The sequence below is a fragment of the Mycteria americana genome, chromosome 1 (assembly GCF_035582795.1).
Source record: "Mycteria americana isolate JAX WOST 10 ecotype Jacksonville Zoo and Gardens chromosome 1, USCA_MyAme_1.0, whole genome shotgun sequence".
Lineage (NCBI taxonomy): Eukaryota > Metazoa > Chordata > Aves > Ciconiiformes > Ciconiidae > Mycteria > Mycteria americana.
This window is the reverse complement of record NC_134365.1, coordinates 122,388,583-122,416,510: the sequence shown is the minus strand read 5'-3', so window position 1 is coordinate 122,416,510 and position 27,928 is coordinate 122,388,583. Positions and strand designations below refer to the sequence as shown.

Below are 27,928 nucleotides of genomic sequence, written 5' to 3'. Positions count from 1 at the left end.
ACAAGTTGATTGGAGGGTGATTGCAAGGTCGTCTTGTGATGCAGCCATGAAAAAAAAAAAGTGGTTTTACTGAGAAAGGAGGCATTTATATTTGAGATTTGACTGTGACATCTTTCTGGGTTAATATGTACAATTCTAGTTGTGTGTAATTGAGAGAGAGTCTTTGTAAGAGAGGCTACTAGTTGACATGGAATATAGATAATACTGTGTGAAGGTATGTTTCAAAGAAACCTTGTTCCTTCAGTTGACTGAGATGCTGAGAGGGAGTGTTACAATATCCTATAGATGTATTTTGCGGAGAGAAACTATGAAACAGATTGAGGTTAATACAAGATACTATCTTGAATACATTTATGTTGGGAATCAGAAAAAGATGCTTAATTAACGTGGAGGTTAGCTTCTGAAGCAGAGTTAGTTGGAAAGCTCCTGACTGTAAAAAGTCCAAACTTTTAAAGGAATTACGTTAGGACTCTAATTGTAGAAGAGACAAGACTCCATGAAAAAGGAAAGCCCTTTTGCCTTGCATCTCAAATGGGAAAGAGGTTATCGTGTTCAATGAAATAAGTATGCTAGAAATCCAGATTTGCTTTGTAGTTGATTGCTCCAAAAAGAATGAAGTTTATGGACAAAAGTTTCAAAACAAATTTAATTCTTAACTTCCCTTCCCTTGTCTGATTATTAACATGGGAAACCAGGTTATCTTTCTGTATTTTGAGATTGAAATGGGCTAATTAGAAATATCTCATGCCTGTTCAACTCTTTAAAAGTGACACATGCTCAGAAGAAGACAAATTTATGAAGCCTAAAGTAACCATGATAGCTTGGAACCAAAATGATAACTATGTCGTTACGGCTGTGAATAATCATCTGCTCAAAGTTTGGAATTCCTGTACAGGGCAATTGCTTCATGACTTGGTGGTATGTAATTTTACTTGGATTTTTAAGTAGATGGTCTTCCTAGAATTACAATGACATGTGCATGCTGAGTTCCTAATTATATCTGATTTGTCTTGAAAGCTCCATATGAATAATAAAGCAAATGTAGTGTTTCTTGGATTTTTTTAACCAAAACTAGCTGCTTCCTCCTCCATTTGAACAATCCTTTCCCTAGCTGCTGTGTTGAACTTGCCTGTCCTGTGGAATAAATAAAAGTTTTTGTGCAGTAACATACTTGCCCATTGAATAGTTCTCTGTCCTTTTGGCAAGAGCTCTGTATTTCTAGAGGTCTTGCTTAAATCTAGAAAATTATTAAATTTAGAATGATAAAGTCTTTCTGGCTGCCTGGCGTTTTGCCCTACTTATGTGCCACAGGTAGCAGTCCAGATAGATATGCTGTGGAATTTGTAAAAGTCCATATATTTTTGGAGGCAGCTTATGGGGGTATAATTTTCCAGAAGTCTGAGTGTGAGGAGGGGGTAGTGTAGTGCTTTAGGCTCTACTGGAAGTATCCTGTTGATGTGGATTTATGTCCTCTTGTTTGCACGTGATGTGCAATTTTAAATTCTAGGGGCATGCGGATGAAGTATTTGTCTTGGAGACCCATCCTTTTGATTCCAGGATAATGCTGTCTGCGGGTCATGATGGCAACATCTTTATATGGGACATTACCAAAGGCACGAAAACAAAGCATTATTTTAACATGGTAAGACCTTTTTTAAACTCCGTTTTTTCTCAACACACAGCAGTGTGTTCACATACTGGTTTAAGGAATTGTCACCAACACGCACACCCCCTGCACCTTTTGGAGAAAAAAAAAAAAAAAAAGACAAAAAAAGCCAAACAAACAAAAAAAACCCCCCAAACCACCAAAAAACAAAAAAAACCCCAAACAACCAAAGCCCACCAAAATACCCAAACTGGCAAAATTCATGAGTTCGTTTTTTTCTCTAGAGCTTTTACCTTTGAATTTCTTGGTTATTGTAACTGTAGGTGCAAAGTGACCAGGAGCTGGTTTTAGCAGTTTAATGTGGCAGAAAAGGGGGGCTGGAATTGCCTCCCTTGTCTGCTCCCAGCTGCTCACTTCCATTCTCTGCCTTGAATCAGGTGCCTCTCAGTGGACCTTTAACTAAGCTGAGTCAGTTCACTGATCTTCTCTGGAAGTATTCCCCACTTCCTTCCACTGCTACTTTCCCATAGGGCTTTTGAGTTGAATTCGGTCAAGGGAGGTCTTGATAAGCTTCTGAGGTGAGGAAGATGAATTGTGAGAATTTGCAGTTGGGTGTGAGAAATGTGAGGTATGGGGGAGCAGACCAGGACTTTACTTTCATCATAGTCAGTGTCTGAGCTCATCAGACTTCTCGGTCTGTGAGGTGTTGTGAGTAGTTGATGCCAGGGCTTTTCCAATCTTTGTTACTAAAGATCTTCTTGTGTCTCATTCATAGTAACAGTTTTCCTTCTGAGATGAGGTGCCATCTAAAAGACTGAAAGATCCCGTTTTTAGAGCATCATTTCAAGAGTCTTATGGACAAATATTTGTATTCTCAACTGTCTTAAAAATGCTAATATTATTACCATAAGCATTAGTAGATTGGCACAGTTCTTCTCAAGAGCTCCCATGACATTCGCTCCTTTTGACAGCTCAGGATTAACACTTTAAAATAGGTTATTTTCTCTGAGACTGAAGTTATGATCCAATGTTCCTGTTAATTTTTTAATCTTTTTTTTCTGGTTACAGTCAATAGCCAAGTGATTTTTTTAATGTTTTTCTATAGCTTTAAGATTCCCTGTGCTTTTCTTGAAAGTGGTTTAACAAAATCAGTATATGTTAGCTGCAGTTTACTATTAAGCAGTATACTAACGGCTAAAAAGTGTCAAAAAGCTTTTTTTTCTTAACAAGTTTCTTAAAGTAAGTTTCCATACCCTTTTAAAATCCATCTTTTAAAATTGAGTGCATCTTTTAAAACTGTATGATTCAGGACTTAAATTCACATGTCAAGGGGAAAAAAGAAACTGAAGTAACGAGATTATTTGTGCTTTAATGGAGATATTTAAGAGGTGCATGACTGCTTTTGATGGAGTAATGAATTTTTGATGCTGCATTATTGTTTGGTCAAATAGTCTTGAGTTTCTTTCCTTCAATCTAGATTGAAGGCCAAGGACACGGTGCTGTTTTTGACTGTAAATTTTCACCAGATGGGCAGCATTTTGCATGTACAGATTCTCATGGGCATCTATTGATATTTGGTTTTGGCTGTAGCCGGCCTTATGAAAAGGTAAGTTCAGCTCTTTATTAGGACTGTTTATTCAAGCTTCTCACTGAAATTAGATTAGTTACATGCGTTCCTCTAAAACATCATATGTAAAAAAGAGTTTTGTATGGGTACAGGATCTAAATATAACGGGTTCCTTGATGTCTGTGAGTTCTCTTGTACGTATGGTCCTGGCACAGCAGAAACAACCAGTGTCTTAACATTCCCTTAGGAGTGGCTCCCAAGAACTTTTCTGGAATACATTTTCATCTTCCAGTCAGCTAATTTGCATGTTAATTGTTCAACCTCGAAATTACTTTTATTTCTAATTTCTGAAGATAGCTTAATGTTTAAAGGCTGGAATGTATCACAAAGTTTATTGCACTACTACCTAATTAACAAAAAAGCAGACTGTTCGTATCTTAAGAATAACTTGCTGGTTTATTTCAATTATTAGAACTTGCAGTTCTTTAGGCCTTTCCTTATTCAAACCCAAACTCACTGTAGTAGTTTGACTAAAATAAGCAAAAGTAAATATTCATCCAACACTGTGGATTTTGAAATGTTAGAAAAATATGTATGGGATAAATGCTTTACCTTTTTGAATCTTATCAGCCCCTTTCCTTTTTGTTTTGGCAAATATATGTGTTTCTGTTTTTTTGAAATAACTCTCAAAAGTGCAGTTCTGGCCTATGCTTATCTTCACTTCCCCCACAATTGTTTTAAAGTTGCAATAGTAATTCCATGTTTGTCATTTTAAAGGATTATTTTTTTTCTTGCTCTACATTCTTAGCTGAAATTGAAACTTCATCTTGCTCATCATTGCTAGGAGCAAAGATTCTGACTGTGACCTAATACATGTGTAACCATTTTCCTTCAGCTGCATGGATTTAACAGACTGTTTCAGTTGCAGAAAAAATTTCTGGTGGATATTAAATGATTAAGAAAGAACTTTGAGGCCTTATGTTGAACTTTAGGCAATGATTTCCTTGCATGGAAACCAAGGAAACTTTTCCTAATTCTGTGGAAAAAAAATAGAATGAGATGTAAAATTTTTTTAATTTCAAGTATAAAGCAGTGCTTCTGCTTTAAGTTACCTCAGTTTATTGTTTTCTAAAAGCATTTTGTTGCCTCCAAAAGCACTATCAAAAAGGAGAGTACTGCAACACCCATACGGGATAATTGTAACTGTGCATAACTCTTCTTATTGGGAACTTGCCCTTTCTTTTCCCTTTAAGGAGATTTTAGATATTTTAGTGTCACTTGTTCTTCTATGTTCTTTAGCATATTCTTTTTTTAAACTTGATAACATAAAAACTTAATTTATTTCTAGATTCCTGATCAGATGTTCTTCCACACTGACTATCGGCCACTTATTCGAGACTCTAACAATTACGTCCTAGATGAGCAGACTCAACAAGCTCCTCATCTCATGCCCCCTCCCTTCTTAGTAGATGTGGATGGAAACCCTCATCCAACAAAATATCAAAGATTGGTGCCAGGAAGAGAGAATTGTGCAGATGAACATTTGATTCCTCAACTTGGATATGTAGCAACAAGTAAGAACAGTATCGCTAAAGACCTACATCCAGAAGTTAGAGTTACTCTAGTAATTCTGAATGGGAACAGAGTAGACAATAACATAGGTGATTTAAAAATACCTTTGTTTTCTCACATGCTAACTATTGTGTATTTATGTCCACTAAAGATTCTGAAAGGTTCCACAGTGAATACGATTTTAAACAAGCAAAAAAAAAAATTGATTGTTCAAATGGTTGTCTTAATTCTTTTCTTTTCTGTGGGCACTGACATGCACAAACTGCGTTTGAGTTGTAGACTCTGTAAATGTCTCATTTGGAATACGCAACTGGAATCATTTCAAGAATGGTTTTCATTGTGTTTAGTTGTAGAACATATCTCACTGTGATATGAACAATGAGATAAAATCATTTGCTATAGTCAGTTAGTTAACTGAACCCTTTTATTTGTATTACACTTGCAAGGTGATGGAGAAGTAGTTGAACAAGTTATAGGCCAACAGACAGTTGATCAGGATGAACAAGGCTTGGAGCCCAGCATTCTTGATGGCATGATTAGACAATTACAGCTACAACAAGATCAAAGAACTGGAGCTGATCAAGAATCTGCTTCAAGTGGTCCACAAAATGGGGAAGGAACACCTAGAAGAGGTTAGTACTTGCTGATAAATTCTTAGGTCACTGTTCTATCTCCATTTTTATTACGCTGTGTGAAATATTTCAAACAGGTTTTAACTTCAGTGTTGTTTTGGGGACTAAGACTCCCTTAACAGTGATATCTGGTTAAGATCTTTTTATTCATTAAAACACTGCTACTCCTATGATTAAATTACAAAACAAAGCCTTTCACTTTTCCTTCTAAAGAGCATTAATTGTATTTCTTGTAGAGTGCTACATATTTAATATATTTGTAGACTACTCAAATACATTTATAGGAGCCATATTTATTCTCCTCTAAAGTTTGCAAAATAAGTGTTTTACCATTTTTCAAACTGGGTTCCCCTCTCCCTTCTTTACAGATTTAAACCAGGCACTCTTCTGATCTGTGTCCTTGTAGTTCTAACTGTGTAAGCTCAGCTCCAGGAAAAGTGCTTTTTAGAACCTCACTAGCCTCAGAGCTGCCTGAAATAGTTCACAAAAACACCTCTGTCACATTATACTTCCTTTCACTGTATTAAAATAGTAGTAGAAATAATTTAAAAGTATGTGTGTAATCTCACTGTATTTTCTACAAGACAGATAATTTCCTGAAGGTGATAACTAGTCATATACTTACAATTGTGGAGATAAAAATATGTAAAATGTGGGGGGTTTTTTTTGTTTTTTCTTTTGTTTTTTTTTTTTCTTGTAGTAAGAAGAAACAAGGTTCCAGTTTGTGTAGTCTGGAAAAAAATGTTTTTTGTTTTTATATTTTAGCTTTTAGAAGACCAAGTTTTGACATCCAATCTCCTCCCAATATTGGTCTGCGACGTAGTGGGCAAGTTGAAGGTGTGCGTCAGATGCATCAGAATGCTCCACGAAGTCAGATGGCTACTGAGCGAGACCTTCAAGCTTGGAGACGAAGAGTTGTTGTACCAGAAATACCACCAAGCTTACTCAGGTCTGTAGATAGCTTACTGGGCTGCAGATAGGACTAGAGAGAACACATGATATTTTTTCTAAATCTAGTGCTATTAGACCTAAGCTAAAATAGATATGTGGTACAAATTGAAATAGTTCAGTGTTATGGTCGGCTGTACTTAAAAACTTCTAATTGTAAAGTCCATTCAACAAAAATAAATAGAAGTTTCTCTAGTTTAATAGAGAATGATTCTCCCATATTTCAATATTTTAAGTCATCTTAAAGGACAGCTATATTACCTAGATTCTTGCTTTTTCCAAAATAAAGGTATATAGGTTAAATTCATTTACATGATAGAGTTCGGAGAGATTGTGCTTTTGTGAGACTTTGTGGGGGTGATGTGTTGTGACTAGAAGCAGCACTGAGCACTTGAAATGCCAGAACAGTTAGCTGCTTTCAAAAGTACTATCAGTATGCATCCATGAAAAGAAGAATTAATATCGATAGCTAAATATTTCTTTTTAATGGTACAGCCATATGTGCTGCCACGTCTCTGAAATTTTTAAAAAGCTTTCCCAGTGTTCGGAGGTAGAATGATTGCCAAGGGAAAAATGTGGATTAAAAATGTGGTTGAAAAAGTTTATTACATTTGCAAGGAAGACTTTCTTAATATCCATCCTCTTTACTCTATCTGGAAATGAGAGGACATATGTAATTAGGTGTTTGAGCAATGATAACGTCCGAAATTAATAATGTAATGGAATTAAGTGTTAGGGTGGTTTGATCCTTTAAAGAGAATGGATCATTTAACTTTTCAGCATTGTCAAAACAGATTTAGAATTAGATTTTCATTACTTTCTTGTAGGAAGCAGGAAGAATATCGAATTGCAAAAGGGGAAGAAGAGAGAGATCTTTATGCAACAGAGAAGAAAAAGTCATTCGAGTCATTGGAAAAGGTATGCAGCAGCTTCTAGGAAAATGAGCATTCTGTGCCCAGGGACAAATCATGGTTTAAAAAATGAAAGCAGACACTTCTGAAGGTATGGTCTTCAAAGGTTCTGGCTGATTCAGCTTCTAGTTATTGCAGGACAAGGTTTGATTTATTTTTATGAATACCTAGATTTCTTTTTTTTCAGTCTTGCCTCCTTCCATCTAAGGTATTCGGTAGTAATTTTTAAAGGCAGGCTTGATTTCTGGCCATTCTGGTCTTACTGCAGTTAAAGTTTCAAAGACAGTTGTTGCAGGTCCATGCTAAAGCATTGAGGTGCAAGTGAGAATGTTCAGAGTCCTATATTTGAAGATTTATAGGCTATATTGCTATCCCCTTGTCATTTTACTTTAGATGACAATGTTTTGTGTTTGGGGCAACTTTTTCAGACTTGCCCCATTTTGAATGACTTTTTCATTATCTATCTTGTGGAAGAGATCGGTAAGAAGGAAAAATTAGTTATTGTACTGTTTCTATAAGATAGTGGCCTGATTCACTGAGTCTTGCAGTACAAAACAATTTGACGCAAGAATTCTACTGCATGATCCTCTTAACTGGGGGGAGTCGAGGATTTCTCAGAATTGCCCGTTGTAGGCAGTTAATGTCTTGATTCTGTAATATATTTATCGGGTAATGTGAATGGACCTGCCACTTACGGTATTTTATAAAGAGCAATTTCTTAGAACAACTACTAAATCTTAAATTGGGAATGGCAAACTTAAAATTATTGGCTTACAGGAAAATTATTTCTTGTGAAAAGGAATTTTGATGTGATGAGGCCGTTTCAGTTCTTACATTCAGCACTGCTTTTAGCCACCATAAAAGTTTGCCACATATGTACTTTTATGTAACTTCTTTTTTTCACTTCCTATATAAATTAGAGTGACTCTGAGTCTTCATTAATACAATCTAAGCGTAGACTGCATAGACGGAAATATCCCAATTACCGAACACGGAATAACATTGAACAACTGGAGTCTTCTGATGAGGAAAGAGATAACTGCTTTGGCTTGATAGAGCAAGTAAGTTCTCTTCCAAGTTCTGTATTTTGAACTTGAGTTCCTCAATAAGTGAAGTTTCATGTAAATGTGCTTTTTTCTCTCTTAAAACAAACAAGCAAACAAAAAACCCCCCTCTTTTACCATGGAAAGTATTTCTGTAAGCATCATTATTGTTAGCACTTCTCAAACCTAGTTATCAAAACTACCTGAAAGGAGGTTGTAGAGAGGTGGGGGTTGGTCTCTTCTCCCATGTAACAAATGGTAGGACGAGAGGAAATGGCCTCAAGTTGCACCAGGGGAGGTTTAGACTGGATATTAGGAAATTTTACTTCACTGAAAGGGTTGTCAAGCATTGGAACAGGCTGCCCAGTGAAGTGGTTGAGTCGCCATCCCTGGAGGTATTTAAGAGACGTTTGGATGAGGTGCTTAGGGACATGGTGTAGTGGTGGTCTTGGTAGTGTTAGGTTTACGGTTGGACTCGATGATCTTAAAGGTCTTTTCCTACCTATATGATTCTGTGATTCTGTGATCTCTTGCTTTAATAATGGCAGTCTTTCCTGGCATTTTATAAGTGGCTGAACTATTTTTGCTGAGAATCTTCTAAACCAAATCCACAGTCCAAGGCAAAAAACTGATGTACAGTGCTGAGGTTGGCTTAAAGTGAAGATTTAGATGCGTTAGAAGATTTAGATGCGGATTTTAGATGCGTTTTGCTGTTTCTCTGTGAAAACCTTCCAAATTTATGCACACACTTAAAACTGGAAATTTTGAAGGTTCTTGATAAAGCATTTGTTACGACCTGGTAACATGATTCTTCCACAGAGTTTGTTTATCCTGACTGAGTTAATGCAATTTGAGTTGATGCAAATAAATTCTTGAACAACAATCAGAAAATTACTTAAGTTGTAATATATTTTGATGTATCTTGACTATTTAGTTTTGCATTTAAATATATGCATGAATACACCCAATTAGTACATGGTCAATCAGTTGATACTAAAATCAGAAAAATCACCTGATTCTAACTTGCATAACTAATGGGAAAAAAAAAATAATAGAAGTGGTGCTCCTGTAACAGAATATACCCATGTTGTGTGCAGATGGGAGATGTGATAGTTTTCCTTGATTTGCTCCTTTTGCAGTCTTTACATTATTCTTGAAATCAGCTACAAAAAAGAACTACTCATTTCCATTTTAGAAACTCTTTACCAAATTTCTTCCTAACTTGATAATATGCAGACATGAATGGAGAATGTGTTTTATGTTTCAAACCCTTAAAACATGTGCTGTGAGAAAGTCTTGGCTTGACTGCATATTTTTAAATTCAGGAAGCCGAAGAAAGTGAGGGCTCTGGCTCGTCTGATGAAGAGGAAGAGTGGAGAAGTGACAAGAAAAGCAACAGTAATAGTTCTAGGTAAAAGCGAACAAATAAATCCCAGCTTTTACTGTAATAAGTTTTACTTGAATTTTGGCAAGTTAAAAGTTGTGTGGAAGTTCTGTTGTGCTTTGTATGTAACAATATTTTGTAGAGTACTGTAGTGACAGTTGCATTGTTATTTAGTGTTCCATTTCACCAAAACATTTCTGTCTTTTAATGTAGTTTCAAATCCTTTTGGTTTTTTGCTAGATGGCAAGGAGAAAGAAGATAGTCTGGAACGTTTTTTATAGTGTGTTTTGTTCTGTTCCGTTTTTGAGGGGTGGGGGGGTTTGTTTGGTTTTGGGGTTGTTTTTTTTTAATAAAGCAGCAACAGTCAATTGCTCTTACAAAAATGTTTCGTTGAAAAAATAATCTTAATTTTGATAAAGTTATAATTTTATTTAGAAAGGAAGTTATCTATAACTTTTTAATCACTCTACTATGGCTTTTTTAGATGTTCTTTCTAGAACTCTATAGTAGTAGAACTAAAAAATACTGAGAGAGATAGATATAAAAAAAGCAAATGTGTACCTGTGAGATTTGTATAACTGTCTTTGAAGAATTTAAGTAGTGTTTGGCTAGTGTGTTGTTTAGGGAGGGCTCTTAACTAGTCCAGGATTTCATTGCACAACTTTCTTGAATAAAATTACTGATTCTAGAATTCACCAGACTTGAGTTTTTTTTAAAAAAACATGCTTTGAATTACTGTGTTCCCCAAAAATTATGTTAAACATCAAGTGAAGTAATTGTTACAACAGGTCAAAGTAATTTTAGTTCTTTTGTTAGTGCTTTCAACAGCAATCTATTTCTGCAGATGTAAGAGAATTTAGCATTCTGAAATATTGACAACTTGGTTCTATGTTTGTATTTTGCCTGACCCCATCCACTATGGACAGCGATTCTTCAAGTAGATACTCTGACTGGATTGCTGATGCAGGGATTAACCTACAACCTCCTGTACGGACTTCTCGACGGAAAGCTATCAGATATTGCAGTACTTCAGAAGATGAAGTATCAGCAGAGAAATCATCTCCTCCAAAGAGAAGAAGAAGAAAAAGGAGAAAAAAGCCCAAACCAAAAAAGCAGGAGGAGGTATACAGTTAATTTCTTCTACTCACACTTTAGTAAATTTCTCTCTTAGGTTTTTGGACACTGGAAACTGTTGAAGTAATTGTTATTGCCATTGGACAAGGCTATTGGTATCACTACGTACAGTGTACCCTTAATTGATTTGAGACCATTCCAAATGCAAGGTATCTGCTGATTTGTATGGAAGAATCTGCATTCCAAGTGAAGTCATTTTCACTTTTCAAATAAAAAGGGTTCTCAAGGTTGCTGGTATCAAAGGGGAAATGTGATTATTAAACAACTGTACAGAATATTAAACTAAAACCCTGTTAAACTGTCTGATCTTAATTAACATATCTTTTTGAAAATTTAGGGGATATAGTCACTGTATTTATGGTGGCCATTTATACTTGGGTTGAATTTCTAATTTTTTTGCAAGTTACAATAATTACTCTTCTTTAAGTTACCAAAATTTTAAAGTTAATTTAAATAATTATCTTTTTTTACGTCACAATAGCTATTATTTGCTGTTTTCTACCATAAAGGGGCAAACACTTTTTTTTTTTAAATGCTTGGGGTGATTTTGGTATGTTTTTCTCTCCATCCTTTCACTTTCTTCCAAGTATTCTCAAAATGATATTTTTGGAACTGTTTTAGTATGATATTTACTGTTCAATATCTCTCATAATTTTTCATCTTCAGATAGTTTCTTGCAGCTTGATAGTGTTTTAACTGGGCACTGAGACTGCCATCTAAATGATAAAACTTTGTTTCTCAAGACCTGCAGAATAGTAGTCTTGCTCACTCATATCTTCATATAGGAAAGGAATGCTTAGTATTAGTACTACAAATACAGTTACAACTCGAGCAAAGCCTTGGAGGAGTTTTGCTAATAGGTTTTGGAAATGTACGTTAGCCTTTTGTAAGTTAAGCTTTTGTCTGCAAAATTAAAATGGAATGAGTTGTTTTGATGTCATGTCAGCAATATGTCCATTATGTCTCTCTATTAAACATTAAGGCTAATGCTCTAACACAACCAGTAAACTTGGAATTCTCCTATGATTGGCATCCTCCCATTTGGATAACGGACACAGCTCTTCGAAGATCCCCTTTTGTTCCTCAGATGGGCGATGAGGTAGAAATATTGATTAAAATCTTTAAATGATTGTGTTAACTAACATTATTATAGTTACTAAATACAGGATAACATTTACTGTTTGGGTTTTTTTGTTTTGTTTTGGGTTTTTTTTAGGTCATATATTTCCGACAAGGACATGAAGCTTACATTGAAGCAGTTAGAAGAAATAACATTTATGAGCTGAATCCACATAAGGAGCCATGGAGAAAAGTGGCCCTTAGGGTAGGTCTGCATTGAAGATACTGTGTGTTCAATACTAGTAGGCTCTGAATGAAGCGTTGTATTACGCTGTTTGCAAAACATTGATTTGTGAGGTTATGCCGTTTCCCATAATGTTTCCCTAGGGAAACAATGGGGGAAAGCATCTTCAATTATCAGAGTATCTTCAGAGTTACCTGTGGGAAGCCCAAATATAAATAGCTGTGTTAAAATTGCCAAGTCTCACAGACTGTCTTCCACTGAAATCTCAAATACAGCTTCAATGTTTTTGGCTTTTTGGATGTGGGTACAATTCAGGTGCTTGGTTAACTGATGTTAAATTAATAGTTCTGTGCATAGTCCAGAAGGTAATACTTGCTGAAACTGTTTGTTTTTACCTGTAGGATCAGGAATTGGTAAAAATTGTTGGAATTAGGTATGAAGTTGGTCCTCCCACGTTGTGTTGCCTCAAGCTTGCCTTTATAGATCATGCCACTGGAAAACATACAGACAAATCATTTTCCATCAGGTATGTGTGTCTTTATTTTTCTGAAAAGTATTTAAAAATAGGTTTCTTCTTAAGCTTCTTCCTAAAGCCCTAAGGCGCACACATGAAAGGGATTTTTTTTTCTCTAGATACCATGATATGCCAGATGTTATCGACTTCCTTATATTACGTCAGTTCTATGATGAAGCACGGCAAAGGAACTGGCAAGCTTGTAAGTGTGTTTTCTAAGTATTTGACTAAACGATTTTGAAATAAAAAATTTGTCCTTGGCTAATAGCTGAATATGCTAGGTACTACTTGCTTGTAACTTCAGAGGGCTCTCTTCAGAGGGTGGGTAAGGTCCCTTTGCCCATTGGAAATTTGACCTTACTAACTGCTCTACTAAGCATTTTGGAGGGATTACTGTAGATCTAAGGTACAGTCTTCAAAACATATATTGAGACTCTGGTGTTCCCTTTTTTCTTATTTTATAGCTAAGTAGCAAACTTATTTAGATTTTAGCACTTGTATTTTTTTGGCATAATAAGTTGTCTCATGTTTTATTGAATATCAGTGGGTTTCTTAGTAGAATATCCGAGCAGACTTTTTTTGTTCTAGCTGATAGATTCCGATCCATTATTGATGATGCATGGTGGTTTGGAACAGTGTTGGGTCAAGAACCGTATCAGCCTCAATATCCAGATAGTCACTTTCAGTGTTACAGTGTTAAGTAAGTATAAAAAGATTTTACACTTTTAATGTTAGTAGTGTGGGTTGCCTCTTACATAGCTGGCTTATTGGTATGAGAATGTATTAATTGTTCAAATGATTTTACTGGTTGTGTTATCACTTCTTAATGGTTTCAAGTTGCTAATCTAGCACAACATGAATATGTAATAATGTGTGGCAACTTTTTAGTGAATAGTAATATGGTAAAAGAAGTTATTGACCTCTTTCACATTTGCGAATCATTTTCTGTAATGACTAGTGCTGAATCTCTTCCACAAGGCAAGCAATGTCACTTCCAGTGTATGTTAATTATTATTATTATTCTTCATTGATAACTGGTTTTGGATGGGGCATGCTGAATCTCTTCTGTTGTTGCTGACATAATCCTTATGCTTCAAGTTCTTACACTTCTGTCTTTCACGTTATAGTCTACAGGAGCAAGTATACGTATAAGATGATCTCATGCTATCCCTTGAGACTCCTATAGAGGATGTTTCCAAACGTTGCTCTCTTCACGCTTGACACATGAGTGTGAAGACAGAACTTGAGTCTCTTCACTGCCTAGTGGTATTCTGCCATATTCCCTATTGTGTAGATCCCACTTGCAATTTCATCTTCTGATTTCCTCTGTGGGTGATATTTAGCTATATAACTACCAGATAATATAACCCTGTGTTACCTGTAACAGACAAATCCCTTTGACCAGTCTACTTGTCAGGAGATAATAGTGCCTAGATGAAGGCATATAATATCAAACGCATTGTTCAAAACATGGCAAACTGAGCAAATCAAGGGTGTTAGAGGAGAAAAAAAATAACTGCTTAAACAGGAAAGGCCAGGAACACCCGAGTCAAACTGGTAACAAGATAGTTGGACCCATACCTTCTTTACCAAGGCGTGTTCTGAAAAATGGCTCCCTACTATCCCCCCATGACGGTTTGACGTTAGTGGTGTTCCTGTGTACCTTCTTTCATATCGATGAAGAGGTCCTTCACACAAAGGAGAAGAAAGGTGAACAAAGATAACTCTGGACCTCAGTGTTCAGAATCAGGATATTGTCCTTGTCCTGCCCTGTCCAAATTGTCTGGAATGGTTCTGGGATCTTGCTTGCTTTGGATTCCCCCAGCAAGGGAGGACTGTAAGGAGAATAATCAGTGAATGCATGCTATTCCTATTTCTATTATGACCAGAGATTCTTCCTATGTCTTTTATACTATATTTGATATTCAGAGTTTCATTGTTAGAGGGCTTTTTATTTTTTTTTTCACTCAGAGGCTTTTGAACCTGTCACTTATCCCAAAGAAAGGAAGTACTAGTAGCTAATGGACAGTTCTGTGAGACTGCCAAGATTGTGTTACGTATTTTGGTTCCTTGTCTCATCTACTTCACTTGTCATCTATCCCGTTGATTTTCCTTAGTGGGAAGGTGTAAGTAACTTCCAGACTTAAGTTCTTGCCTGTATGCTTTTGGCAAGTGAATTTTCACTTTTTCTTCTACAGCTACAATTAGCAAATTGGCACTCTTGATGTGCCATAAATAAGTGGCATCAACATAAGTCTCTACAACAGATCATCTGACCATAAAGGAGTTCTTCATGTTCCTGACAGTGATAAAGCTAAGACTGTTCCACATATAAAGGATCTGTCAGTATGTGCGAATACTTGTTTTTTCTTTCTGACAGTTGCTAATCACTTGCAATGAGAAGGTACATACAGACAAAAAACTGAAATCCAGACTCTCTGTACATTGATTTCTTGCCCTCATTTCATTCTCCTTCGGACTCTTCTCTTATTTAAAGAGAGGATCTTGACAAACTAAAATGGTGCTGGATGCTTACTGGTATCTTACTCATGTCCCAGGCATGAGGGGTAGTACACTTGGAGCATATCTCCTGCAGGTGATGTAGGGGTAAAAATATTTAAGTTACTGGCTAGTATATTTTCCCTTGTTTTGTAAAACGATGTACAGAGTAAAAATCCGCTGAGTCCAGATACCAGTATGAAAATACAACTAAATCTGATTTCAAAGTACTGAACTTTATCTGTTAGATAGCTCAAACCTTTTGATATGTTACCATGGGGAATATATGTTACCTTCCATATGTTATACCTTTCATATGTTTTGTTATGTTACCACAGTTTTTCCTTAAGAGTAAATTTAGATGGGGTTTTTGGTTGTTTTCTTGGCCAGTTCAAAATCAAGTTTCAAGTTATGAAAAAGAGCCTATAGCTAATTTCCTAGATTCCTTTCTTCTGTGAACGCTGAAGGATTTAAAGATTTTTAAATACATTTCATTTTGCATCTGTTTAAATGGGAAAAAACAACCTAAAACCAAATGGTTGTGACTCTGTCTTGGAAAAACTGCAATATACTGTCTCCCTCCTTCACTCAGGATTTGGGTTATGGTGCTTTTTTAGATGGTAAAATTTTGCTAATCCAGCTGAGTTTGAGCATCTGCAGTTCTTCGCCACTTCTGAGACAAAGAGCTTTATTGGAATAGAAGTGCTTTTTATTTTATACCAGAAACAACCTTTGAAAGTTGGCTTCAAAACACTCAGTGATGGAGACTGTGGGAAACCACATTTGAATGAGATGAAGGGGAGTAATTGGCCCATAACTTAGTTGAAAGTCTTATTGGTAACCAGCTTGTCACACACTTAGGAATCATCTCAAATTATCACCAACGCTGTTGTATAGATAATAAAATAAGAAAACATTCAATTTATACATCTTCTATTTATTTATTGGCCAGACAAAAATAGATATTTGTGTAGAAGCAGCTTTATATATTATTGTGTTACCTGGATGAATGGAGCTTAAGCAGAATGAAATGGGGCTTAAGCTGTATTAAACTGTATTGATGAAGTCTTTCATGCAATATTATGAAGTAGTATATACATTTATGAATACGAACAACTTCTGAAGTATTATACATTAACTGGGGAGGAGAACTTGATAGGTGAACCTTCAGAACTCTGTTAGTTCATAAACATCAATCAGGCTGAATGTGGATGGATCAAAGTTTTCCTAAGTTGATGGGTAATCCAAAATACTAGGGAGGTGCTCTTGCCTGAGCAGAGTTTTAGTTCTAAAATATTGTCATCTCAATTTTCATTTTGTTTGAAATAAATTCACAGGAGTTATTACACCAAATATCTTAAGTTTAAGTCATAAGAAGTAGATGGCATTCACCCAGGCATTTGAAGAACTCTGATATGAAACTCCTGGCAAGGTTGCAAACTGTCCTACAGTTGGACCCTGTACTAGAGGACTGGCAGATTACTATTGTAACTCCTGCCAACAGAAAAGGCTCCAGAGGGAAATTGGTGAACTGTAGACTGATATGTTTGACTGCAGTTTCTGGTACGTGCCTATAATAAAGAATAATACTATTGAGCATAAGGATAAACCCAGCTGTAGAAAAGAGCCAGCACTGAATCTGTACAGGGAAGTTCTGCCTCTCTACCCCTTTTGAAGTTCTGTGACTTTGTTAGTAAGCGTATGAATAAAGTGGACATTGGACAGCGTGTATTTGGATTTTTTTAAGAAGCCCTTGACAGGATTTCTTTTCAAGAGACGTTAAAGAAACTAAGATGACATAGGATTGGAGCAAATACTTGTATGTCTTGAAAATTGGTTAAAGGATAGGGTCCAAAAGAGTGGTTCTTAACAATCATATTTCAGGCTGGCGTAGTGGGCTCCCCCAGGAATTGGTGCTGGGACCAGCTTTAGTCAGCATCCTTCTAAGCCTCTTGGAGGGCACACACAGTGAATATCCAAGGTCTGTAAATACCGCAAGTCATTTCAGGTAGTAGTCGCATATCACCCTAAAGGTGAGGACTTCCAGAAAGACCTCAGAAAACTGACTGGGTAAAAAAATGCCAGATAATTTTCAGTGCAGATGTATGTTAGGTAGGACGTCTGAGGGAACAACAGTCTTATTTATGCTTATATGTCATTGAGCTCATTAGGAGATTCAGCTGAAGGCAGAAATGTTGAGGTAGTCACTGACAGTTCTCAAAATGTCATCTGTGTGTGCAGTGGCAGCTACAAAAACCAAAAAGGTGTTGGCCACCATCAGAAAGGATATCAAGGACAAAACAGTATTGCTCACTGCTTTCTAGCACTGTGGCGTGCTGATGTCTTGATGCATTTTGAGTCTCAGCATCCAAAGGAAGATGTAACGACTTTGGGAAAGGTACAGAGAAGGGCAACTAAAATGATTAAGAGTATGTACCAGATGCTTTGTGGGTTAAGAATAAAAAAATGTGACACTTCAGGTGGAAGAGAAGGGTGAAAGGGGTGCGTTCATAGTTTACAAAATCATAAAGGTGGTAAGCAAGGTGAATAGAGAATTACTATTCACCAAATTCTGTAATGACAGAACTAGAGGTGCGTGTTGAAATCTGTAGGGGATTTGTTTAAAAGAGTTTGGGTTTGGTGTTTTTTTTAACATTGGGCGTAGTGAACTTCGGAAATACATTTACACAGGAGGCTGTGGAAACAGTATTAGCGGGTTCAAAAAGGTATTGGACAAAAATAAACAGATACTAAAGGAAATAGGTTGGAGTGCATTCACAAACATGCCTAGAGGAATACAATGGTCATGAATGCTGGAAGTACAAGTAGAATGGACTTGTACCAGGATTATACAGTCTCTGTAAACAGCATTTCCCAATAATAAGTTTCAAAGACACAAGTTACTGGTCTAGCTGGACCGTTAAGGGTGTTAAGCCAATGCAGTCGGGCATTTCTTATCTTTGAAATACCAAAATTTGTTGGTATTTTTGTGGTGTTAAAACATGTAAAAATCTGCCCAAATGTGGTAGGATTTGGAGATATCTCAAAATGATATTCATACCTAATAGTTAAGTATCAGAGTGAACATATGGACACATTATCAATATCAACTGTGTTTGCCTTTGCTTCCTCTTGGTCCTTACTTAACTTTAGTTTCTTCATTTTATAGTTGTTCTTTTCTTTGTCTTAATGTGGTATGCCTTATAAAATGAAATGTTAATATACCAAATACCTTGCTTCTTGTTCTTCCTTTCTCTGAAACATTGCATGGACTTGCGCAACTCCTGTTGTAATTAGCAAAAAAATCCTCTCTCCTGTGTGTTTTTTCTTGTATCTTCCCCTTGATGTTGTTATCTCATTTTTCCAAGCGCATGGCTTATTTTTTTTCTGCAACTTCTTGATACAGGCTTTATAAAATTGATTTTTATATTGGGTAAGTTGCATATAGTCAAAATCAGGAGCACAATTTTAATTTGAAATTAATTATGAAGAATGTTTCTTTTTTGCACTGTGACAGCTGATTGCTAGCTAATGCTTTGTTTATATGCATGTTTATACAGTATATTTTCTTAATACCTAAAAATAGCTGTGATTTAAATATGCCTGGAGGGAGTACTTCTGAATCAAGATAACTTTAAATTATTACTGTTGTTTTTTTTTTTTTTTAACTTGGTGAATCAGATGGGACAATGGTGAAATTGAAAAACTTAGCCCATGGGACATGGAACCAGTTCCTGATAATGGTAGGTAGAAACTCATTTAAAAAAAACAGTTTAATGTGTTTCTTCCTCTTTCCAGTTCCTTCATTTCTTGCAGGTAGTGGACCTTAGATGATTCCTATCTTTCTTGCAACTCCTGCCACTAAGTCATCCGAGTACAGTATCCATTGTGCATATCTGCTTAACAGGGGGAACTGATACGGTAATAGTTATCCTTTAAATGATAGAGAATGTCAGCAGGGTGTCTTCGTGCATTTAGGCAAGAAAGTTCTTAAAGACGGTCCTGCTTCAGATTTGGTGAAATACCTTTAAATACCTATATTTTTTCCCTTTGCATCTTCCAGAGCAATTTTGAAGGAAATACTTTAAATGTGTAGCTCTGGCTTATGCAAAAAAACCTGCTACTTCCAAATGTCAAGTTTCAAAACCATCTCAAGTTTCAAAAAACTAGTTTGTAATACATATAGTATAACGGGGTAGGGGAAGAATATATATAAAATAATTTCCAGTCAGCAAATCCTTACTGCATATAGTTTTAAAACCACCAATTTGTAAAGTTTGCTGGTCAAATCCAAATTAACTGTAAATGAAACAGTTGGATTCCTGGTTTGTCCTACTCAGTTCAGTTTTCCAGTGCTTATTAGTACCAGCTGGGTGGAAGGAGGAAAGTTTGTGAAATACTGAGACAGTAGTTACTGAATAAGCTGTCAAAAAGATACTAATTTTCTTAACCTTTGCTAGGAGTTAGCTTGTTTCCTAGACACCAGAAAGGCTTACGCTGTATTTTTTTCTGAATACGAGTATATTGTACACATGTGGGTGTTCTCAGTAGCCACCTGACTGTCTAATCTTCAAAGTGTTAGCTGGCTGCTTCAGTCATATCTTGTAATGACAAATTCTGCAAAACAGTCTGAAATCAAAATATGAAGTTGAAATCCTTACACAGTTTATAGAAAACAAGTAATCGGCAGGATTTTGGTTTTATACAGACACACACACACACGCACACACAGAGATTTAATTGAAACATTCCATCTTCTCATCACCAACCTCTGTCTCCTAACATACAGAAGCTTTTCTTACTCATTGTGAACTGGTTAATGCTTCCCATATATGTCACTGACAGACAGTCATATTATTGTTAGAGGCTCACAAGCCTTACATGTGAACTTAAGTCGGGATTTATTTTGTTGGCAGGACAAATTGTATCAATTTCTTCTGAATGCTGTATGCTATGGTTTAAGTTGCTGTTTATATCAGTGTATTACTTATCACTTCTTCCTCCTCTGAACTGAAATATAAAGAGTAGTGTTACCAACTGCTTAAGTTTGATAGCATAAAGGAACTAGAATTCTTGAAATTGCTACACTGGTAGTGTAATCACAGAGACATCTTACAGATGCTAATTTAAATCTGGATAGTATTACATGTGTAAGTCATCATTTGCTGGCTGTATCAGAGACAAATTGTAACTTCTTTCTTTGATCTAATAAGTTGTTACTTTGCCATGTTAAGAGCTTCAGGTTTGATTGATCTGAGGAGCTAGTTTACCACAGGAAAACTGGGAAGGGATACACACACAAAAAGCTAAAAGCTAGTGTGTCTTTTGTGGACAAGGTCAGAGAATTGAGAAGAACGTCCTCTGAACAGGTCAAGGATAAGTACCACAGCAGCCACTAGGCTAGAGGAAGAACAAAAATTGTCTGAATAACTCCTTATTTTCTACCTTTCTTTCCAGGCAGAAAATGGCATTCTGTAGGGAAGTAAAGCTCTTACAGAAAGGTTTTGTGCATTTATAGAAAGTGCTGTTATGTTAACAATATAGTACAAAACAGGGGTTAAACCCCTTCTCTTCTGCTTTCTCTTCCTTTCTTCAATTGCATGACTTGCAGATCAAGTTGAAATTGTACCTTGCGTTTGCCACTCTTCTCTCAAAATATTTCTTCTTCATTCAGTTTACTAAGATTTATGGGAGAAGAACAGCACTGAAGTTGGACTAACTAGCAGGTCACAACTTCAATTTGTTGCCTTTTGTATCCTGCAAGCATAAGTTTGTCTCATGATTATCAAGATACAGTATCAGATGTCAAACTCTTGTCTTGTCAGGGACAATGCTGTCAACACCAGGAAAAGCTGGTGCATATGGACCTGAAAGTTCAGTTTTCAGCAGCCTGCTTACTAAAGCACTATTGGTGTGGACTGGCTGTTGTATATATTAACTGTCTGTACCTGTACTGTAAGCACTGCAACCCTACTTCCAGGGGTTCAGCTTTCTGTGACCCATTTACTCCTGAAGATTAGACCATATGGTCGTAATGTGTATGTGTGTGTGTGTATACATATATATTAAAAAAATATAAAAACTTGCCAGCAGCTATGACAAATCTTGTGTGTTACACGTACCAGGGTGCTGCAAAAATCACAAAACAGAGATCTTTGCATGCTTGTTGAGAAGGACAGAGTTTTGTTTGTTTTAGTCTGTCATTCTGCTTTAGTTGTTACTCCTGCAGGAGAAAATCCCTCTTGAGTGCTTATGCAATGGAGTACGAGATACCACGTTGAGGTCATCTTGACACAACCCTATGCAAGTGTAGAAGCATTACTTGCTGCTTTCTCTTAGTGTTGTCTTCAGGGAGTTGGTTGCAGAATTTGTTTCAGCTTGAAGATGAATCAAAAGGCTCATCTAAGTGAGTCACCTCTGCCCCTTCAGCTTTTCCTAGCACCTTTTTGTATTTTATCCATTTGTTTCTTGAAGAACTGCTTCATCTTTAGTACCATTTCAGTGGATAACAAATACTGTTAGAGCTTCGTCAATGCAATAGTGAACAGAGAACTAGAAATGACTTTGGGTTATTAAGACTAACCCTGTTTGGCTGAAGGAAAATAGTCCTTTTTGTAAACTTAGAAGATCCCCCACTAAAGCTTGTTGTTTTTTCTCTACAGTAGTTGTAGCTGAAATGTATTTTAGAATTTGTATGCAACATATTCATGGATTACAGTCATTGTAACACTGACAAGGACCCTATCCTCTTTCTTGCTTTCATTTTTAATGGACAGACTCTCAGATGCTAATGGAAGTTCTTACTGTCAGTTTCTAGCTATAAGCCTACACACTTTATACTGTTGAATTTATCTGCTAATAAAAAATAATTTATCCGCTAATTCCAGTTGTCCTAATCAGTACAAAGAAGTGATCTTGCCTGCCCACAGTGTCAGATCAGGAACCTTCACATGCTTGTTCCTTTTCAAGTGCTCAAATGAAATTAGGAACTTAGCTTTTCAAAAACAATGAAAGTGCAGAAACTGCAGATGTACTAAAAACAATCTGTGGAGTGGAGGGGGAAAGATATCGAGGGATAATACATTTACTCAGTCATTCTGCATTGGTCAGATTGTATTAGTCTTTGGAAGCATGACTCTTTCCACAGCTTTACATTTCTAATAGTTCTTACTGCTTTGAAACAATCATTCTGCCATGTTCAAAACAAATATTTTTAAAAATGTCCAAAAGATCACAGTTGCTAATACCAGGAAGGCTGTCACAAAGTATATTGCCTATCTTGCACATGTTTAAAGGTTGGGGGCACAAATTGACTCATTAAGCTAAGTTACGATCCTGTGAAGTTTAGGGCATGCATTTAGAACAAGAGCATATAAACAAATCTTCTGAGTTTAAGTCCTCTTTTAAGTCTAGTGCTTAGATGAAGAGAGGAAAGAGTCTTCTGGAAAATCAGAACTGCAGAAAAGGCGAATAAAGGATATCTTTGCTGTTGCATGCATTTTATGTACTTCTTTTCCCCGTAGTCTTAGCATAAAAATGCACTTTAAGGCAAGAACTTTTTGTCAGTTACGAGCATATGAGTATTTAATAAGCGTGAGTACTTAACAATTCATCTTGTTGTTTTGTGTTCTCACTTCTTACGCTTTCCTCTTTGCTATCACTCTTCAGTTGATCAGCCTGAAGAATTAGGAGCTAGTGTTTCCGTGACTTTTGAAGAGGTGGAGAAGCTACTGTACAAACCCCAAGAAGGGGAGTGGGGGATGAGATCTCGTGATGAAGCATGTGAACGGATTATCAATGGTATTGATCAGCTTCTGACTCTTGGTGAGCATGTAATCTAAGCTCTAGGTAGTTTTCTCCTAACATAACATTTATAAAGAGGTCCCTGGAATATCCATGACATCCTTCAAAAATTCCCTGTGATAAAGTACTGTCAGTGTTCATATGCTTTTATGTACAGTTCTTTCTGTTTGTCTGTACTGAGATTTTTATATTTTTAGACATTGTTGGTTTTATCAAGAATAATTATACATAGCAATTGAACACCTGGCTCAATTGTCATAAGCATACAAGCCTTGAAATAGTTTGTTTAATCTTGCTGTTTCTTAACAGACATTTCGGCAGCTTTTGCTGGTCCAGTTGACCTGTGTACATATCCCAAGTACTGTACCGTGATTGCTTATCCAACAGACCTGAACACTATTCGGACAAGACTGGCTAATCGATTTTACAGGTTAGTACTAGCAGTAGAAACAAGGGAGAATGTGGCCTTGAGTTTGTCCGTTGTGAGAAGAGCTAAACTTTTTTTAGTAAAAAGAATAATTGCTCTTGTTACAAACATTCTGAAAACCAATAGTCCAGTACCTGAATTCAGCATTACTAGTGTTTTGTAGCAGGGCTCTGATGCTTGATAAGTGCAACATTATTTTCATTTGTATTAAGTTTGTTAGTTCTTAAGGAAATTGATTTCAGCCTATATTGGCACTGTTTTCAGAGTTAAAATAAACACACTTTCTGACATTCTTTCTTTGAGAAATTTGCTATTTGAAATTAGTAAATATTAAAAAAACCCCTGAAGTTACTTCAGTGCTGAAGACGTAATTCAGATTTTGACGCGCTGTACTTCAGTTACTTTGAGCTTAAAGAGGGTTAAGCTCTCAAGCGCCTGCTACTTTCAGAAATGGGCTTAAACACAGAGGTGAAATGTTAAATATTACCACCGGTGTTTTAAATTATGAGAACTTATGGTAGAGAGGGAGGGAGGAAACTGAAGTGTAGTGATGATAAAGTTCTGGTTTGCTGGATGTGCTGGGTATCCACAGCTCTAAAAGAAATTTAAGGGTATTCTTCATCTGGACTTATATTCAGTGTATCTGTAAATACAGTGAAGAGACATTAATAGTTGTTTTCCTCCTGCATAAGACTGAAATAATGTCTTGGGAAATAGTTTGAAATTCTTTAGGTGAAGAGCTGCAAACTTGGGGTATCTCTGCTTCACAATTGTAAGGAATTGGAAAAATGAACGATAAAAATGAAATTACATAGTTGTGCTAGCTCATTTCTATCAAGTTACAGTTTTAATTTGTAGCAGTTTCTACAAATCTGTCATCTTACAGAGGGCACTGATTTGACTGGTCAGTTGGCCTCAAAGCAAGGTATTTGAGGAAAGACAGAAAAGTACATTTTTAAAGACATCTCATCGATGATGTAATTAGACTTAAGTTTCTTGCCACTCTTTTTTTAATTGCTTGTGCCTTATGTTTATTAGTTAAGAATTACTAAGATACTGCACAACTTGGATTCCATTTCACAGGGCTTTGTGACAAACAACTTCTGATGTTTCCAGAATAAGTGTTATAATTTACAGTGGTGGTTAAATAGTACTTTTTTTGCCTCCTTTTTGAATACGGTCAAATGTAAGCTTTTTTAAAAGTGCATGCGTGTTTAAAGAATTCAGGAAATCCACAATCCACAGTATTATTTCAGTGTGTGGTAACAAATGCTGGTGCTTACTTGGCTAGTTGTATTAACTGAATTTTAAGAATGAAACCAAAGCGTGCTAGAATTTCACAGACTTTCTGAAGATGAATTATCAATAATGAGTTGGAAAATGAGTGAGCAAAGATGTGCATTGTTGGTTTTGCTTCCTTGAATGAGTGTGTGTCTGTGTGTGTATACATATACGTACACACATACTGCAGTTTTCCACGTGAATTAAAAGTTTGAGACTGGTCTAATGAGACTTAAAACAAAGGACATTTATCTGAGCTTAATGTGGACAGAAAATTACTAAGATATAATTTTTGCAGTTTTTAAGCTTTGTGGCTTAGTGTTAAAGGTGCAATGTTTTTTAATTTTTAAGGAGAATCTCTGCATTGGTTTGGGAAGTAAGATATATTGAAAGCAATGCTAGGACCTTCAATGAACCTGGGAGTCACATTGCTAGAGCTGCAAAAAAGATAACTACCCAGCTCTTAAAGTTTATCAAGTAAGTGGCATTTGAATCTAAATAGTGCTTGAATACTTGTGCTTTTAAATAGTGGGAGACTATAAGCATCTTAATATACCTTTGTTGTGAATCCTCCTGCTTTTGATTTCTTACTATTTTTCAATACACTGCAGGACAGTTGTATAATTCTTTTTGAGTATTATCTTAACTGGGGAGATACTTAAATGTTCAGCATAGAGACATTTTAACTTTTTCCCTTAGTAGCATTCACTGGTATTTATAGTATCAAAATGTCACTTGATGGTAAAGTAGCTCCAAGTAAGTTCTATGCTGTCTAACACGTGTAGGAGTTCCTGTTGCAGCTTGTCTGACTTAGTTCACTTGAGAGGTTTATTTTTGAAAAAAGTTAGTGTAGGCAGTCTTCCTGCAGGTAGATCAGGTGTGAAGGCCCCTTTCAAATCCCTAATGCTAATTTCACCCTCCTCCCCTCACTTCTTCTGCAATGTACAGTATAGCAGTTTTTCAGATGTAACATTACTTTGTTACTATTACAATCATATTGTGATTTTTGTATTTCATTGAATTCTTAGTTACTGTCTTCCAGTTTATGTGTAGCTTTTGGTTGTGGCTGGGTAGCTATGGTAGCTATGTTTTTACTATTCCAGTAACAGAGATTTAATTGCATTACAGTGACCAGGACTGTACAAACATTTTTGAACTATGTAGCACAACAGATGATGAACAAGATGGTCTTGATGCTGATCTGGTAAGCTTTTTTTGTGGATAATTCCAATAATGTGTGGTGGTATTGTCTTACCACCAGTCTTCAAATATTTTTGGTAAAATTGCTCAATTATTTTTACAGATGTTTGTGTGTATATATTTACGTAGCTAATATAAACATGGAATATATTATGAATGTGGGGAAGATGTGAGGAGATGCTTCATTAAAATAATTTTGAGCTGTCAATAGTCATCAAGAAGTGTAACAAATATGCATTTTGTACTATGTCTGTGTGCCTTCAACTAGAACAATTCTCCCATTTTGTGAGTGGCACTGTATTTCTGAAGCACGTTCATGTGCAGTAATGTAATATAAATATTTCAAGAGTACATGAATAGATGTATTTCATTGTATTTTTAATTATATGCATCTGGTTATTTCTAAGGTCAAAATAGTCATTCATATAGTCATAAATGCTAAAAGCTGACAAGTTGTGTAACTGTTGCAATGATGCTTTGGCTCTCAATTTCTCTGTATACCACAATATGAATTATGCATCAGATTTGCATGCCTTGTTGAGAATTTAATAAAGTGCATTTATCTTAAATCTGATAGAGGTAAATATGCACTGTTGTTACTCAGTGAATGCTATCTGCAGGGCTGTATATTTATTAATAGCGTACCCCAAACTGATGTCTTTTTCACATTTTGATTTGTAATTTGGCATTTACTAACAAGACTTCATAAAGTTGCAGAGTAGCTGCTACCCCTTGTGGGTTAATATGTAGGGAAGAAATCACAGTGAGTCATTTTAGTTCTTTATTTCGCTACTTCAGCATCACCTTAGTACTTCCACATTGTAAGGTTTTTCTTTTTACCAAAAGTAACTTGATCACAAGATGTGTTTTCCTAAAGTCAGGACAAGAAAAAAATCAGAAAGTTTTATGGCATATATAATTGGTGAATTGAATTACTGATAATAGTCAGTCATTGAGGTTCAAAGCTGATGGGTATCTTCTCATTGCAATTTCTGGTGGTGGTTTTTCCTTTGTATTACGGACAAGAGTTGGAGTCAGGAATCTTTAGTGGTGGTATCTAGGATCTTGCTTTCCAAGTCTCTTAAATGCTGTGTTGTATTTTTTTATATGCTCATCTTCTGTCTTACTGAGAGGAATTTAGAATAAAAATCTATTTTTACCACAGTATCAAATCTAATGACACTTTGAGCACCCATTACCTGTTTTTTCAATCATAATTTTTAAGATGATTGATTTTTATTTTGTGCAGGATGATGAAAAATGTCTTCCAAGAACATCGTATAGAAGAAGAAAAGTGAGTTGGCTAATCTTTACCATATATACCCAAATGAGGCCTGGCAGGAAAAATTGGTTGACAGACTGTGTTGAAATTCTGTAGGAGTGATGCTTGGTTTTATAACAATCATAGAACAGAATTTTTCTGATGGTATTAAGGAAGTAAAAGCTTTGCTTAAATAGATCTTTGCTGTTTTAATGTTTCTATACTTGTTCTGTGTAGTTGTCTAGGAAAATCTTACTTAAGAGTTTGATACCAGTGCTGTTCAGTGTAACAGTTTTCAGTTATCTGAATGATACTGAAATAAAAGCATTATTCAGCTGAGATGCTTGGAAAAAAATATTTTGAGTGATGGATATTATTCAAATCTTTTGAGAATAATTTGGTATCAGAAGGTATATTTTTGTATGCCTTAGTTATTTAATATAAAAAAATCCTTGAAAGATAGTATAAGAAAATTGTATAATTTGTCAGATTAGGAAAAAATCTGCTGCTAGTATAGTACCCTTTTTGTTATAAAACAATATGTTTGGAAGTGCATTTTTCTGCTACAGAAATAATTCCAGACAGATTATCAGGTTTAGTTTTTCTTGCTATATTTCAGTAATGCTTTTTTCTAACTTTCTTTCCAAGGGACGGGGCTTAAAAAAAGGAAAAAGCATGAAAACTGGCTATGATGAAAACTGTTGGAAGAAGCAGTGTATGGAACTGGTGAATTTAATTTTCCAGTGTGAAGATTCTGAACCTTTCAGGCAGCCAGTTGATTTGGATCAATATCCTGTAAGTTGTTCTTACTAACTTTGTAAGTTGTAAATAGTATTTGTTTTT

At 35.9% G+C, this 27,928-nt stretch overlaps 1 protein-coding gene across 3 annotated transcripts in view; it reads left to right on the top strand.

Moving 5' to 3' along the window:
- Positions 1–27,928, top strand: part of BRWD1 (bromodomain and WD repeat domain containing 1) — a 61,105-nt gene that overhangs the window by 16,021 nt on the left and 17,156 nt on the right. For 2 of the 3 annotated variants that reach the window (XM_075518715.1, XM_075518735.1), the window contains 22 exons: positions 768–918; positions 1,508–1,642; positions 3,084–3,212; positions 4,522–4,834; positions 5,192–5,377; positions 6,143–6,326; positions 7,153–7,243; positions 8,157–8,297; positions 9,605–9,690; positions 10,590–10,785; positions 11,780–11,896; positions 12,014–12,121; positions 12,502–12,626; positions 12,734–12,816; positions 13,203–13,314; positions 18,795–18,856; positions 22,782–22,937; positions 23,226–23,346; positions 24,976–25,101; positions 25,753–25,828; positions 27,074–27,118; positions 27,734–27,880. In XM_075518715.1, the coding sequence (XP_075374830.1) occupies positions 768–918; positions 1,508–1,642; positions 3,084–3,212; positions 4,522–4,834; positions 5,192–5,377; positions 6,143–6,326; positions 7,153–7,243; positions 8,157–8,297; positions 9,605–9,690; positions 10,590–10,785; positions 11,780–11,896; positions 12,014–12,121; positions 12,502–12,626; positions 12,734–12,816; positions 13,203–13,314; positions 18,795–18,856; positions 22,782–22,937; positions 23,226–23,346; positions 24,976–25,101; positions 25,753–25,828; positions 27,074–27,118; positions 27,734–27,880 (2,890 nt within the window). The remainder of the gene's footprint in view (positions 1–767; positions 919–1,507; positions 1,643–3,083; positions 3,213–4,521; positions 4,835–5,191; positions 5,378–6,142; positions 6,327–7,152; positions 7,244–8,156; positions 8,298–9,604; positions 9,691–10,589; positions 10,786–11,779; positions 11,897–12,013; positions 12,122–12,501; positions 12,627–12,733; positions 12,817–13,202; positions 13,315–18,794; positions 18,857–22,781; positions 22,938–23,225; positions 23,347–24,975; positions 25,102–25,752; positions 25,829–27,073; positions 27,119–27,733; positions 27,881–27,928) is intronic. The other variant, XM_075518726.1, reaches the window with a different exon arrangement.